Here is a 13,734-nt window from a genome sequence, read left to right on the forward strand (position 1 = left end):
CCATATTTTCCTATTTAATACCTCCCTCACTGCCTTTTTCTAGCAAAAAACACCTGTGGAAACCTCCCCTGGCTTTGCTATACAGAAATTAACATTCCCTCTTTGTGATTTTTTTTTTTTTTTTAACTCCCCTTAAGCTATCACTTTTTTCTTTTAGAGTAGAGTTGCCTTATTGCTGTATCTTGCTTGTTCTTTTAAAAATGAAATTAATTAAGGCAGGTAGTGGTGTAGAGGCCTAGGCTTTGGAACTTAAACCACAAGGCTGCATGTTCAATTCCTATCACTACGTGACCATGAGCAGGTCATTTAAGTAGCCTGTGCTCCATTCATGAAATATATACATTGTGACGTGTGAATCCCTGTGGCAAACCCAGCTTTATTCAGCTTGAAACAGGAACAGCATTGTTATTTATTGTACTGGGATCTATCACTCTCCTATACACAGACACAGCATTCAGGCAGGGTTATGGCCAAGTAATTCTGTTCCCTGCATTTATAATGTTCCTTGCATGACGGCAGACACTTATTTGTGGCAAGCCGCTGCAGCGCTGGGATCTCACGATTGCCCTGCCAACAGATATGCTGTCTTCCACAGACGCAGCGATTGCGCTTCAGGACCCTCTTCTGCGTGTTGTCCCATTGGGGGGGGTCCCAAAAGAGTTTAGAAACCTTACAACATCTAAGCAGATGTATGTTCTTAAACTACAGTATAATGCTGATCTCAGACTTTACCTAGGATAAATATACCAGATCTGTTTACAGTGACTGCGGTGGGCTGGCGCCCTTCCCGGGGTTTCTTCCTGCCTTGTGCTCTTTGTTGGCTGGGATTGGCTCCAGCAGACCCCCGTGACCCTGTGCTAGGATGTAGCGGGTTGGATAATGGATAATTGGATGGATGGATGGATGTTTACATTGATAATAATTAAAGTATCCCACTCATTTAATTCGTAGGCTCAGGAAGTAATAAATCACTTTATGCCAATGCCCTTTTACAATACAAGTTGTTGTATGTGACATGGCACCTGCAATGCCATCAGGCTGTTTAAGGCAAATGCCTTTTAAATGCAACGTTTTGTTATTTCATGGAGTTGATGTGCTAGTATTTGAACCTGCTTTTAAACTCCCCTGTTATTAATATCATTCAGACCATTTTCTGTTTTAAATGTGATGAATTTTGGTATGATTTGATTGTATGGTTGGGTGTCACAGTAATTTCCATGTCTGAATGAAAATATAAAAAAATAAGTAGACTTGTTTAGTTTTTTAGGTTTAGGTTATTTATTTTTAAGTAAGTGTAATATTGATGCATTTATTTTGCAGTATTGTTTTAATGCAGGATTTTTTAATACGTAATAAACATTTTAAAAATATTTCATATTTTAGCTGTACCTTTTATATTGTGGTATGAAAGGAAGGAATAAAATGCATGCAGATTGTCTTATTAGAGTTCCTAGTCAACATTCTCATAATGGTATTTTGTTTTTAAGAACTGGATGATCAATTCTTTAATTTTTCTGTGCCACATAAACCAAACGTGTTAAAATATTTTATGAGCTGGTGAATCTTCCTTTTGTGACTTTCCTTTGTAAGCAAATATTATGTAGTCATGATAAATAGTCAAAGAGACCCCAGTTGGAAACTGAGCAGTTTATTACTAGGGTGGTGCAGTGGGTAGCGCTGCTGCCTCGCAGGTAGGAGACCCGGGTTCGCTTCCCGGGTCCTCCCTTCGTGGAGTTTGCATGGTTTCCGCCGGGTGCTCCAGTTTCCTCCCACAGTCCAAAGACATGCAGGTTAGGTGCAATGGCGATTCTAAATTGTCCCTATTATGTGCTTGGTGTGTGTGTGTCTGTGTGTCCGCGCCCTGCGATGCAAAATTAGAAGTGAGCTTAAAAAAGTATCAGCAGGGTGTGTGTGTCCTGCGGTGGATTGGCGCCCTGCCCAGGATTGGTCCCTGCCTTGCGCCCTGTGTTGGCTGGGATTGGCTCCAGTAGAACCTCGTAACCCTGTACTTAGGATGTAGCGGGTTGGATGATGGATGAATGGATTTTATTACTATATCACTTTTTTAAGATGCTACTTAAGGGCTGCCTTCTAAATTTAGAATTATTTAATTCAGATTGGAACAAAAGTTGTATAATTATAGGTTATTTTCTGATAATTTTTACAATTTACTTCTTTTGAGCTCTATGCTTCTGAAAGTATGGTTTGCTGTTTCTTTGGCACTGTTCATTCAATTTGTTCTAAGTAAATTTTTCTCCACAAGGTGGCACCCTGAACGCTTATTAGACATTAAGAAAGACTTAAATCCTTAACGAAATCATGATATAAATCAAAATATTCTAAGGTGGTAAAATTTTAAATTAAGACTGCAATTTTATATATGGCATTTGGTTTATATAGGCTTTTCTTTCTGTTTTAATTTTTGGATCTGGCTTCAAATATCTTTCTGCAGACTGTAAACATCCCAGAAGTGAGGAAGTAGATCAAACAATTTTAACCTTAGTTATACTTACTTAGATTTTACAGGATAAAAATGATTACAGTGAAAATAAAGTACTGAGTCATGTTAAGTATAGTAGATGCTTTACTGCTAGGTGATCAGTTGCAAAGAATCTAATGATGCTCATACAAATAAAATATCAATATAGAAGGGCAACAGTAATCGGAGGCATATTGTTGATAGTTGGAAGGTTGTGAAAAACTCCATTGGAAGCATTTTTATTAGTAAAAACATTGTATTTTTGTGTAAATGTAGTGTCACGTGACAGGATTTTCATCATGTGCCTCACAATAAAACATACAACCCATCAAAAATCATAATACCTACAGCTTTCCATAATATGCAATGTCACTTTCAAAAAAATGAAATAATCACAATTCTTGTTAGACATAAGAAAGGCACTAGTAATTTCATTACTCTCGTGTGTGCATATTCTACCCGTGTGATCATAATATTGAGGTGTCTTGATGTTTTTTTTCATATTTGTACAGGTCTGAAGCGAGGAATACAAGTGCATCATATGCACTTCCTTCCAAGTGTGGTGACACAGATCTTTTGGATCATCAAGCACCCGAACAATTATAAATGGCCCTCTTTTACAGTTGATGCAATCTTCATTTGGGGGAAGAATAGGTATATGAGTTCTATTGAGTGCACTGGACATCTGTGGCACAAGGTGTACCAAAGATTTATGGAATGCAATCTTATTTGCTTCTGCAGGGTTTGGTAGCATGATGTACTTGCACATCATTCTGTCCTGAATGGCCATACAGACCTCATAAACACAGTGCTGGCCTGTGTGGTAGAAATCAACATATTAATTAAAGAAAGTAACCTATCCTCTACTAGGACAAGTTTGATACAACGTCTTTGAGTCAGAACCCAGGCAGGAGAAAACTTACCCATTGCGTCTTTAATGTACTCCTCAGGAGATACTGAAGAGGGAGCATTCATCACAGTAGAGTGTTACAGAATGATCAGAATGGTCAAAATAATAAGGGGAGAGGTCCATTTTATACACAACTGAATTTACATATTAGTACTGATTTAATGCATATATTTACTCTTCATTGGTCCGTTGGTCTACACCCTATTGACTTATTAAAATAAAAATCTATTTTATCATACTCTTGCTCTTCTTATACCTTTAGGTTTAGCTATCATCCTTGAAATTTCTGTGCATGTGACAACTGTCCAGTCTTCTTGTTTACAGGACATCTGCTGATCTCTTAGTCATCTCTTTGTACATTTGGCATACCCTTCTCCTGTAAAATTCTTGTCTTTGTTGGTCACCTGACCTTATTCTGGTTTCTTGATGTGCATGAACAGGTTTCCGATATTTATTAACCCTTTTATACTTAAAAGATTGCTGCTATATCACAATATGGAAAGCATATGAATATTTGACTATTGCCACCTCCAAATTATTCTCCAAGATCCAGCTGACCACCAAAATTCATCTCTCACAACTCTAGTGTAAGTGGCCTATTTGCACAAAGCTACGGCAAAGCAAAGCTCGAACAACAGCATATTTTTTTCAGGGAATTATGAAATTATGTAAGTCATTTTTGTGGGTAACTTTCAGTCTGATTGAAAAAAGGCAAAATTATTTCTTACATACTCATTTTATTGTTTAGACAGTTCAGAGTCAGTGAAACTGCAAGTAGTAGTTGTCTGTTTTGTCATTTAAATATGCCAGACTATAGCACTTTCAAATGGTGAGAAGAAGTTTTATATAGTGGATTTCAATGGTTTGAATACAAATATATTTAATTTGTGATATATTGTCTGTGGTACAGCAGGTGGGGGTGCTGCTGCCTCACGTGTTCAGGTTTGAATCCCATGCCTAGATATTGTACATTATGGTTTTTCATGTTCCCCCAGTGTTTTTTCTGGGTACTCCAGTTTTCTTCCCTTACACATCCCCAAACACATACAAGTTAAATTAACTGAAGATTTAAGGTTGGTTGGAGTATGAGTGTGGGTGTGTGTGCATGAATGGACCTTATGATTGACCCCTGATTTTATCCAGTGCTGCCAGAATAGGCCCTGGCTCCTCATGATCCTCACTAGGATTTGGCAGGTTTGAGAATGCTAAATGATATTGTCATTTTGTTATATCTGCTGTGTTTATTGGAAAACAACATTACAATAAAACAATGTTCTTAACTTAGAAAAACACTCTGAGGAAGACAATGTGCCTTTGTCCTAGAATGTCATTTGTAGTTTGTAATATTGCCTGTGCTTTCCACACCTTGAGGACTCTAACCCTTTACCTTCTGATCCTGTGTCATTCAAGAAAATCTCTTCTTGGCTATAACGCTCATTTTCCTTCAACTTAACTCGTGATTTTCTGCAGTGTCAGAGGAATGTCCATGCTTGCCTTGGCAACTGTTATTTGCTTTATAAATTGAGATGCACAGTGCAGGACAAGATGATAATCGTGTAACTAAACTATTAAGAGAAATGTTACATCTAGTTAAACTTTGCTTAATATTCTAACACTCATATTTAGAAATTCCACTGGACTTTTTCTGTGAAGGCAAATAACACAACATTGAATCACTAACAATTCAATTAAATGCAAAATTTTTTACAGTGTGCGTTGTGGCAGTAGGGGGCGCTAGTGCTCCCTTGAACCCTCAGGTACCACGCAAGACACTGGATAAAAGCCCAATATTCTTTATTCTTTTTTATCACAGTGCACCAAGCACCTTGCACTCTACTCATAAATTATACAATCACTCAATACACTAACCAATCCTCCAACTCCCAGACACTTAGCCACCCTTCCTCCCAGCTCAGCTCAGCGTCTGGACTGGCTTCTAGTCCATTTATAGCCCCTGACCCGGAGGCGTTCCTGTCCAATCAGACCACAGTTCCTTATTCCTTCCGGGTCTGGGCAAACAGTCCTTTTCTTCACCCCGAGCACGCGTTCCTTCCCGCCACGCGGACCGTGACGTACTCCCGGTTATAGGGCACACAAGAGCCCATGAGCCCCCCTACAGCGACTCCCGGTGGTCCCCAAGGTATCCAGCAGGGCTGTGTAAAAACACTACATAGTCCATGAGGCCCTGCTGGAACTCTGGGCACGATCCTCCTGTTGGGAGAGCTCCTCCTGGCGGCCTGGGGGTGAGGCCGGAGCACGAAGCCGGCAGTCCTCCACAGCGTATAAACATGAATGAAAGTGAGCAGTAGACAGTAAAATGTAACTAAAGAGTAAAACAAGTATTCTTTTATACTTTGTATGTTTTGCTATCTTATTATCGCCATTTTTTTGATGAGTGTAATTGGCAATTTACATGGAAAGCAACTAAATCAAGCTAACAATGTAAACTTTAATGACATCCAGCTTATTATAATTCATTTATTCCATAGTTATCAATAGAGAGGCTTTAACATATTACAAAAGAATTAAAAACCCTGAGTAATGGAAATGTTTAATTTTTTTTTTCTCCATACGTTAGTGTTATTGGAGTAGTATAATAGTTAGCACTACAGCCTCACAGATCCAGTGTCTTAGCTTTGAACACCATGCCTTTTCACAGTCTGAATTTTTTTCTGGGTTCTCCAGCTTTTGTCCTACATCCCAAAAACATTCTGAATTCCATTCTGAACAGGCCAAGTGTGAGTTTGAGTGTGTGCGGGCACCTCATCCATAATTGATTTCTGTCTGACATCCATTGCTGCTGGGAGAAGACTAAGAAGATTTTTAATCCTTTTCTTCACTATAGTGCCTCCAAAGTACCATATCTACCAAACACACAATGAATAAACACAATAATTCTCCTCCTCTCCTCCCAGCAAGCTTTGTCACACTCCCTCCCATGTGTCCCTGCAGTGTCACCTGGCGGCACTCACAGTACCCAGCAGGGCTGTGAAGCCGAACTTCATATCCCATAGTGCCCTGCGGGAATCCGGGGCACCACTATGCTGCAGGGATGTCACCATCTAGCATCCTGGGTGTGTCGGCCATCCATCACATTTCCCCTTCCTCAGCTGAGCACAGTGGGGCAAAGCGTCCAGTCCCGCGAGGGTTGTCCTTCTGCAGGAGGGGCTGTTTGCTGTGGCAGAACCGTGGCTTTGCCCTGTAAAGCAATCACAGGAGAACCGTGGGGAGACACTGCACACATGATGACATTTAACTTCCTCCCGGGTTCTCCGCGGACAATTTCTCCACACATGGCCCAGCCAGCGGCATTCATAGCACAGCCACCTCCCTCCCGATAGTCTCGCCCTGTATGGCTGAAAACAGGCTGGAAACGCTTTCTCCGCACCTCTAACAGCTGAGGGAGGATCATATCCCCGCCCACATGGAGAGCATCCTTCAGCCATAAGTGAGCTCGCAGCTCCATGCTCTAATATGTCAGGAGATCCCTGCATTTCGCCACGGATCACCTTTTTTATCTGGGGTTTCTTGACAGTCTGAGTCTCTCTATGAATAACAGAGAGATTCTTTACTGTCTAGACCCCTTTATCTTTGCATGTGACCGATGCTGATGTCTCTAGGGTGGGGGCAATCCAGAAATCAGCACCGCACCACTGTTCCGACTCCCCGATCCTTCCACTGGGAGATCGGTCATTGTCCCTCTCTCGACTGTAGGGCTCGAGGTTACTTGGCACCCACTACTAAGTAATCGCCGGACCCTTTCACACTGTATCCCCTTTTCCTGTATGACACCTGTACCACCGAATTCATTAATTGATGAAGCTCTCGACCAAATCACCGCAGGTATTCTTCCACCCGTTGTTATGGCTCCTCGGCCATCGCTTGCAATTCCTCTATTAGTTTCTTCATTGAATATAGAATCTGAAAGAAGCTTTATACAGGCTGGATCAGCTTCTACTGCTCCCACACATACATAATATTACATGAATTGGCCTTTGGTGGGCTTGGTGGTGGGCATCATCAGTCCCACTTTCCGGCCATGAGCCAGTGAGCAAGCCCATCTCTAGCGCATGCGCCGTTGGGTCTCACAGTGACAACTGGGAATTGAAGTTCCGGAATGCGGTCAATGACTGACTGCGATCCGCATGATCCATTTTGTTGGTGGACTGTTCAGTCACGTCCCGGACCTCCTTACCTTTATAAATGGTGAGTGATGCTTCACGCGCCTCCCCCTTCCCCTTCGGAAAGTCTGAGTCTGTCGTATGGGCAAAGATGCAGACGGAGTGGCATGGACCTTCTCCTTCCCAGAATCCGTCAGGACAGGTCACATGATCCTCACCAGTCAGCCACCAACTGTAATCTTCTATGCTCGGGCGCTTCTCATTGAGGTCGTTTTCGTCTTTGGGACCCTGCATGGCTCCTCGCCTAATCTCCAGATGGGCTTCATCTATGTGGTACAAGCACGGGACAAAGTTAACGACATCGCTAAACTTTTCAATATTCGCCCCAGCACATACCTCATTCTGGATGCTGCCATCCGGAGCTATTTCCTTCCGTCTCTTTTCTGATGGAGAAAAGTGCGAGTGATGTCGTTTTACTGGTGACCTCCATCTGTTTTTCCTTTTTCTTCCCCATGATGGCTCGATATTAGGGTTGTTTCTTCGTGGGGCTCCCTCGTATCACATCACTGTTTGTCGGGTTTTGTCCCTGTTAATTTTAATGGTCTCTTGACCCAAATGACGGCCAGAATCCTGGCAACTACGCCAGATGTAGACACATGAGGGCGCTGGTGGGTCTCCACCAGTCTTTTATATAGTCCTTGACCCGGAAGTACTTCTGTCCTTCCATCCATGAAACTCGTCAACACTTCCGGGTCAGATGGAGAGTTGTATTTTATTTCAGGCCGGAAGTACTTCTGTCCTTCCGTCCCCATAACTTGGGAGTACTTCTGGGCTATATGGGAAGTAGCAATCCCCATGTCTCGCTGCAGTGTCACCTGGCGGCACCCATGGTACCCAGCACGGCTGTGAAGCTGAACTCCATATCCCATATTGCTTTGCAGGAATCTCTGGCACCGCTATGCTGCAGGGAAGTCACCATCTAGTGTCCTGGGTGTGTCGGCTGGGCCGTCCATCACAGAACAAAACCTTTAAATAAACTTCCAATCAAAACAAAAATAATTACGTAAACACAATAGTGAGCTCAAAATCTGTAATCTACCCTGATCTAACTCAGAGGGCTACAGAACATGACAGCTCCATGTTAAATTGTTCCACATGTACAGTAGCAGATTAAATTAAATGATTCAGCATAGGTCAGTTAACTTACATTCAGTTACATTAATTTTTTCCAAATTATGAAAAAAAATTCTGAACTGATCATTGTAAAGAGAACTTGATTCTTTTTCTATTTGAGATAATATAGAACATAATTGTCCATTGAGTTATGGAAGGTTTTTTAAGATTCTTCCAGCTGAGTAAAATCAGTCTTCATGTAAGTAGTATGACGTAGAAAGTGATGTTAAATTTTTCACAGCACGCTGTAATCCCTTCTGGTATTGCTCCAATTACTGTAGTTAAAATATTAGGACATATTCTAGGTCCAAGGCTATCTGCAAAATGTACAAAAACAGAACATTCCCTAAACAAGTGACCAAGTAATGGTGGAACTTCACCTGAATAAGGGATCTTATCCTGGGCACATTGTAGACATTTAGACCAGGTATTTGTGAACGATGAACAAAATTTAGTTGACATGTGGCGTGCTTGGTGATCTATTGAACTAGATTGTGGTATAGCGGGTCCGGGGCTTAGAAAAAGGTGGCAAATTTTTAAATAAATATTCGTGCCCTGAATATGCAGGTCTCAATTGGGTCTGGGTGTACGTGAGTGCTTTTTGCTCCACAGGTAAGTGGGGAACTGGTGGACCACGCTACATACATGTGCAGAGCCGGGTGGATCAGTCAGGCACTTAGATGAAGTCACAGAGGGCGCATCCGCGCCCAATTTGGCAGCATAGAATAAAGGAGCCTGCACGGGACAGAAGGGAAAGGAGTCAGAAAAAATGAACAAAAAAGAAGAATGAAAGAACAGATAGAAAGCTATGAGGCCAGCATCGGGTGGAGTGGAAGGATGAGCCAGCCAGCTAGTGTGAAAAGGCAGCGCCTGGTCCCATGTAGGAGTGAAGGATCGGCACTGTAGAGGCGGCTCGCCACAATGAATATTTGTAGTGGAGTAGGCGTGAGCATAGTGGAGTCCTCCCCAGGGATCTGAGGCACGCCAGGGAAGCAAGAAGGAAGATGGAAGGTCAACTGAACACAAGCAGTCTGGCTGACGCCACTCAGGGCAGCCAAGGCTGGGGTTGGATTGGAGAGGACCTCGGTTGCTTCTGTCACCGTCGGGCCAAGTGAGTAATGAGTGAGCCTGGGAGATGCAATTGGAAGTCGTGCTGGACTCGTCAGATGGAACAATACCTTAATGACTGTGTGGTTGGTTTTATTCTCACTTTATTCTGGATTTTAACTTCATGGACTTTCACTGTTTTAAGGGATTATTTATTTATTGAACATTGTCAAGCACTGCACTTTGTTTTGAACACTGTTTTGATTTTTGATTGTTTTAAATACAAGCACTGGAGCACTTTTGCACCAACCCCTTGCTATGTTTGTGTTTCGTGTCCTCATCTGCTGGCTTATCCTCGGGTACGTTACTGGCGGTCGTGGGTTTAAGAGGCTCCCAGGAAAGACCCAGTGGTGTGGAGCTGACCTGCTCCGCCACATAGACTCTTTTTTTGTGAAGGGTCAAATTATGTTTTTTTTTTTTTTCTTCAGAAATTTTAATTGGAAGATTCTTTTCCAGTCATTCCTTAAAATCATCAAAGGACGCACATTCATTACATTCTGTTAGCATACTCTGGAGATGCTGTCTACTCTTGCATCCAAATTAAAAGTATTTTTTTTGTAAGTGCAAAAACATTCACAACCACACTCTCATTGTGCTCTTGTGTTCTACACAGTATTCAAAAGATTCATTTAATTATGTTGCTTTTGTTAGTCACTTTGGCTGCTCAGGCCTAGAATACATTGGACTTTCAGTATATGTGTTACAGCATTGACAAAAATAATTGATCAGCAGATTCTTGTAGAAGTCTAACTTGAGCAGTATCAGTAACATCAATACTGCATTACTGGTGAATATTTGTAGCACATTTGTGTTGCAACATAAAAAAAATTAGTAAAAAGAACATTTTTGGATGTAACACTGTTCCTATCATCTAATGATCCCTTGTAAAAGGACAGCATTGTGAAGCATATAAAGGAATAAACCTGATGATATGAGGTTCACATTAAATGCTGAGGATTTTGAAGTCTACAAATGAGGCAGTTTCAGTGTTTTATCAGTTTGGACAGCAACATAAGGCATCAAAACTGAGTGGATTTCTGCAACACCAGAATTGTAATTCTTCTAGAAAACCAATTAACTACTAAACATAAAGATTGTACAGATGTCTAAACATTGAAGGCTGAATATGTTATATTATAATCATGTTTTATGCAAAATTAGAAGTGAGCTTAAAAAAGTATCAGCAGGGTGTGGGTGTGTGTATCCTGTGGTGGATTGGCGCCCTGCCTTGCACACTGTGTTGGCTGGGATTGGCTCCAGCAGACCCCCGTGACCCTGTGTTCGGATTCAACAGGTTGGACAATGGATGGATGGATTTTTCAGCACACTGTTTGTCTTATCTGTGTAAATATGGTTATTGAGTAGAATTTTGGCATGGTGATTTGCTTGGCCACTGTCCTGGAGTTTATACATTTTGTCCATGTTTCTGCTAATTTCTTTCCGAATTTTTCTCATATTTACTGGCGACTAAAATGGACTAGATTTGATTGTGGGAGGTTGCGCAAGTTGGCCCTATAATGGACTAGTGTTTTGTCCTGGTTGGGTTTCTGCATTGTGCCCCCTGTAACCCTGAACTGCATCCAGTGAGTTTGAAACTTTTATACTTTATGACTTGCCATCTGAAGAAATTCACTAAAGTGGAAGGTACTCGACCGGCACGGTGGCGCAGTGGTAGCGCTGCTGCCTCGCAGTTAGGAGACCCGGGTTCGCTTCCCGGGTCCTCCCTGCGTCGATTTTGCATGCTCTCCCCGTGTCTGCGTGGGTTTCCTCCTACAATCCAAAGACATGCAGGTTAGGTGGATTGGCCCTAGTGTGTGCTTGGTTTGTGGGTGTGTTTGTGTGTGTCCTGCGGTGGGTTGGCACCCTGCCCAGGATTGGTTCCTGCCTTGTGCCCTGTGTTGGCTGGGATTGGCTCCAGCAGACCCCCGTGACCCTGTGCTTGGATTCAGCGGGTTGGAAAATGGATGGATGGATGGAAGGTACTCGTCTTTTATGTGTAGTTGTGATAATCTCAAACATCATTTTATAATGACTGTTATATTACTTTGAATTGATGATGTTAATGCATATTGACATGTTATTTATAACTGAAAATTATTAAATATTTTACAGGTGTATGGGCTAATAAGCTTGGTAGAATGGCCAGAGTGAATGTACCACTGATTGCAATGCATCATGCCTATGTGGTCACTGAGAGGATTGAAGGAATACAGGTAGGCATATTTACCATGCTAGATATTCTCTTTGCAGTTGAAGTGCGGTCAGAATTTAAATTATTTGTATTTTCTCTTTACATTATACTTAGTTAGCTTCTTTCTAACAACCTACAACCTACACATCCATAACCTCCTTTGACATGTACTCTAACCTTATTTTATATTGGCTATTTGTGCACATCAGAAACATTCATTTCAATTTATTTTACTCTTATATAGCATATTTCCACTTATGAACCCAACACGCTGTGCAATAATTACAGCTGTAGAATGAAACAATGCATATGTATTGTGATGGACGGCCGGGCATCTGGCCTGGATGGGACGCCCTGTTGGGGAGACCGGAGAAACGGACCTGTCATTAACAGTACCTCCCCGGGACACGAGAAGGCAGCCCCATTGGTTTGTATCACGGCCACAGGTTTGGGGCTTAGAAGCCCAACCCTGCTGGGGGCCATGGCCACCGCCAGGGGGTTCCTGGACAGCTCCGGAGCCTTGGCATACAGCACTTCCGCTACACCCGGAAGTGCTGCCAGAAGAGGAGCTGAACTTGCATGCAGCACTTCTGCCACACCCGGAGCACTTCTGGGTGCAGTATAAAGGAGGCCGCTTCACGCCACTCGGCGAGCCGGAGTTGGCTGGCAGCGGATAGAGCTTACTGGAGAGGAGTGGAGGCGGTAGAAGAAAAGAAGGACTGAGCATTGTGGTGGTTTGTGCACTGTGTTTGTGCTGTGTGCGCCAAACAAAGAATAAAAATTGTGTATTTTGGGACATTTGGAGTCCGTGTCTGTCGGTTTCTACGTGTAAGTGTGTATGTATATGTGTGTGTGTTTGTGTTTACAGGATGAGTCAAAATTCTGTTAACATTTGGATGGCGGAAGCAATTTATTCACAAAGCATACTTCATATGTGCAAGATGATTTATAGGAATTTTTCAACCTGTTCGCCATCATCTTCAACACATGTACCATATGTGGCACATACTGTAAATCGTCATCAAAAATTGTATATAAGTAAATATGCGGCAGTACCATTAGTGTTATTATAATTTGGACTCACCCTGTGTATGTATATATGTATATGTGTGTGTATATATATATATATATATATATACACATACAGTGGTGTGAAAAACTATTTGCCCCCTTCCTGATTTCTTATTATTTTGCATGTTTGTCACACAAAATGTTGTTTCTGATCATCAAACACATTTAACCATTAGTCAAATATAACACAAGTAGACACAAAATGTAGTTTTTAAATGATGGTTTTTATTATTTAGGGAGAAAAAAAAAATCCAAACCTACATGGCCCTGTGTGAAAAAGTAATTGCCCCTGACCTAATAACTGGTTGGGCCACCCTTAGCAGCAATAACTGCAATCAAGCGCTTGCGATAACTTGCAATGAGTCTTTTACAGCTCTGGAGGAATTTTGGCCCACTCATCTTTGCAGAATTGTTGTAATTCAGCTTTATTTGAGGGTTTTCTAGCATGAACCGCCTTTTTAAGGTCATGTCATAGCATCTCAATTGGATTCAGGTCAGGACTTTGACTAGGCTACTCCAAAGTCTTCATTTTGTTTTTCTTCAGCCATTCAGAGGTGGATTTGCTGGTGTGTTTTGGGTCATTGTCCTGTTGCAGCACCCAAGATCGCTTCAGCTTGAGTTGACGAACAGATGGCGGACATTCTCCTTCAGGATTTTTGGTAGACAGTAGAATTCATGGTTC

General features: G+C 41.9%; 1 protein-coding gene across 1 annotated transcript in view; it reads left to right on the plus strand.

Moving 5' to 3' along the window:
- sardh (sarcosine dehydrogenase) overlaps positions 1-13,734 on the plus strand; it is a 249,311-nt gene that overhangs the window by 34,862 nt on the left and 200,715 nt on the right. Inside the window, exon 6 of the mRNA XM_039762751.1 lies at positions 11,903-12,003. Coding sequence (XP_039618685.1) covers positions 11,903-12,003 — 101 coding nt within the window. The remainder of the gene's footprint in view (positions 1-11,902; positions 12,004-13,734) is intronic.

The sequence above is a fragment of the Polypterus senegalus genome, chromosome 9 (genome assembly GCF_016835505.1).
Source record: "Polypterus senegalus isolate Bchr_013 chromosome 9, ASM1683550v1, whole genome shotgun sequence".
Classification (NCBI taxonomy): Eukaryota; Metazoa; Chordata; class Cladistia; order Polypteriformes; family Polypteridae; genus Polypterus; species Polypterus senegalus.